Source organism: Ziziphus jujuba, chromosome 1 (genome assembly GCF_031755915.1).
Source record: "Ziziphus jujuba cultivar Dongzao chromosome 1, ASM3175591v1".
Taxonomy (NCBI): domain Eukaryota; kingdom Viridiplantae; phylum Streptophyta; class Magnoliopsida; order Rosales; family Rhamnaceae; genus Ziziphus; species Ziziphus jujuba.
In genome coordinates, this window is record NC_083379.1 from 21,406,375 (window position 1) to 21,409,498 (window position 3,124).

The 3,124-nt window shown below is 34.5% G+C and overlaps 1 protein-coding gene across 1 annotated transcript; it reads right to left on the bottom strand.

Annotated features, from left to right (window-relative positions):
• Positions 1-255: 255 nt before the first annotated feature.
• LOC107409623 (uncharacterized protein At4g19900) lies at positions 256-2,432 on the bottom strand. Its single transcript, XM_016017049.4, has one exon. The coding sequence runs from the start codon at positions 1,986-1,988 to the stop codon at positions 564-566; it is 1,425 nt and encodes a 474-aa protein (XP_015872535.1). The 5' UTR covers positions 1,989-2,432; the 3' UTR covers positions 256-563.
• Positions 2,433-3,124: the final 692 nt, after the last annotated feature.

Here is a 3,124-nt window from a genome sequence, read left to right on the forward strand (position 1 = left end):
AAGAAATATTCTGATCAAGAAGCTGAGCCGAAAGGAAACGCACATGGTGATGCAAACAAAGGCCAACAAGTTAGGTGCCGAAATTGATTGGAAGCTGATATATCACTTTCACAAATTGCATTCAACATTAAAACAACCTTTTTTTTTTTATATTTTCTGTATCTTAGCTTTAACAATTTTCACCTTTTATATATCTTCAATCTGGTTAAAAAGGAAAAATCATCACCATTCTCATGCACCCAAAAAAGGCAGAACTGAAAGTGAAATTTTCCAACTTTATTTAGCTTTCCTCCTTTTTTCAGATTCTGCACTAAAATAACACAAACAAAATAGAAGGGCCTCGTCCAAAAAGTTATAAATTGTGGCCAATAGGAAGAATAATTTAAAAAAAAAGAAAAAAAAGATGTTTCCTACTTTGCTACCCTCTCTTTCTTTTCCCTTTCACTACAGCTGTGGGGATGATCTCAGTTGGTCCACAAACCACATACAAACAACATTACATAGCAAATGGAACAATTAAATTAATTTACAGTTGCCAAGACTTTATTCTATATGATCTATAATCACAAGCTTGAAGATGAATGATTGCAGAAGATACAACAATCTGAAAGAATATGATGAATAATGCTTCCCTTTTCAATCTCTAAACTTCTACTCTGTCTGTTCCACAAATGAACAGCAAAGCTTTCGTTCCTAATCTGTTTCAGCTTCGAAATCAACCAGTTGGAGTGAATTTCATCTCTAGGACCTTGAAAAAGGCTTCGAATTCTTGTCCAATCCACTGGATAATAGGCAGATGGTGGCAAAATAGTGAAATTATATCCTGTTCTTCCACTAACCCTGGAGACCACCCTTGAAACCAAGTAAGGCCCATTGTGACCCCACTTGTTCCCATTAAAAGTGAGTGCAAATTCTTGGATGAATTTGAAGAGCAATGGATGGTTCTTATCAAAAATCAGAACTGCATTATTCAATCTGCTCCAATTCCCAGTTTCAATATCGACAGTTTGAGCACCAATCACATTTCTCAATTTTGAGAAGCTCTTAAGGATTATAATATCTGTGTCTACGTAAATACCGCCAAATTTATACAACAAAGCCAGCCTAAGCAGATTAGAGAGGTTTTGACCCAAAGCAACCTCACCTGGATCCACATTACCTTCTCTTAATCTACAAAACCATGCCCCAGCATGAGTGTTCTTGAATATGAAATCAAAATCTGGAGAAATTGTCATTACCTTGAATCCCGTATCAGAAAAGGGCTTCAGGATTTGATTTCCTTTCTTGGAATCCATGGAGTTTGAGACCATGACCAAACAAGCATTTGGGTGGGACTTGAACAAGCTCTCTATGGCAAACAGTTCCCTATCACCAAAAAAATCCAAAGAAGAAATCCAAGTCATGAAGAAGCGAGGCTTACAATTTCCTGCAGCAAAGAACTCTCTTATTCTTGTTGAGAACTGACTCGATTGTGGTGGTAGGGAGCGGAGGATTTTCAGCTTCCTTTTGTGCTTCTTAAGCCGCCTATGGCTTCGAATCGAAGAAGTGGAAATGCGAATCACTGAAAAGCTGTGATTTTGCAAATGGGTTTTCAAAATCGGAGGTGGGTTTTCTTCTTTCACTACGTATAGCTTTGAAGAGAAAGAAGAAGAAGACGTAGAAAGAGAAGAAGAAGTAGAAGAAGAAGAAGAAGAAGAAGACAGTGAACGCAATGAGGAATAAGAAGAGGACAACCTGAGTAGCGGAAATTTTCCAGCGGGATATTCCGGAGAAAAATTGGCGGGTTCTGGTGAAGTTTTGGCAAGAAAAGGAAGGTGAATGCAAAAGACAGAGAAGCCATTGTAGACCAAAAGGAGAAGAAGAGTAAAAGCCAAAATAGAAGTAGGCAAGCAGAGGAGAAAATCAAGCACAGATCTTTTTAGTTCCTGCAAATGGTGAAGAAAGAGAATGAGAGGGCGAGGAAGTTTGGGACCATCAAAATCAAACATGGTTGCTTTTTTCTCTTTCTCTGCTCAATTGGATTTTTGTTTTGATATATATATATATATATATATATTTTGGTTAAAGTATTATGGGTTTTGGTTTTCCATTGGAAATGAGAAATGGGTTGCTGTGGTGGTGCTGAGAGTTTGGAAAGAAGTTGAAGAACACTTTAATGGCGGAGGCGGCAAAAATATCACAAACAATGCTTTCGGGTTTTTTTTTTGGGCATTGGGAACCCAAAAAAAAAAAAAAAAAAAAAAAAAGCGGTTATTCTAAAGCAAAAGTTTCCCCTTTCTAGTTATCACTCAGCTCTAGAGAGGGAGGAGAGAGAGCGGTGTTGTGTCTGTCGGGAAAAAGAGGTTCGGCAATGTAGCCCAAGCCGCCTGGCCTTATCACAGTTGAGTTTTTTTTTTTTTTTTGGGTAAATTATTACAGTTGAGTCGAGCAAAGCAATGCTAGGATACTTATATAAATATACTAACTTGTGTGTCAAAAATTATATATTAATATTTTATTATTAATGTATTATTATGATTTAATTATAAAAGAATAAATATATTTAAATGTAAAATCAATGAAATAGATAAGTATTTTAATATATTTATTTAATTTCACTAGTATTATTCAAGTTGCCCATAAAGCTACATTGCGTGTTTTTATGTTGCTATACTTTTCGTGTTTTTATGTTGCCTCCATTTTCATTGAAAAAGAGTAAAACAAAAACTGAAAATCAAAATGACAAGTCGAAGAAAAAACAAAAGAAAGGGGCATATCTCATAAAACAATTCCAATGAAAAAAGAGGTTTATCTGGACAAGTCATCTATACTATATTTAATGCAAAAATGACAAAAAGGATTGTCACCACCATGTTTAAATTTGATGCATTACAACGTGGCATCGCATGCTTAAAATTCCAAATCTTCCTACCAAAATGAAGACTCATTAATGAGAAAAATGTTATTTATTGACAGAATTCATATGTTCATATTTAATTTCAATTAATTATTCAAAAGTGTTCATTTTTATATATTAGATTTTTAGTTTAAAACCAAAAATTAAATGTAATCAATCAGCACATGTAATATAAATAATAAATTCTATTATTGATGAGCATCAATGATTATAAATAGTAAAACTTTA

What these genes read in the sequence shown, in the direction of transcription:
- LOC107409623 (XM_016017049.4), bottom strand. Translation starts at nt 1,988, where the DNA reads ATGTTTGATTTTGATGGTCCCAAACTTCCTCGCCCTCTCATTCTCTTT.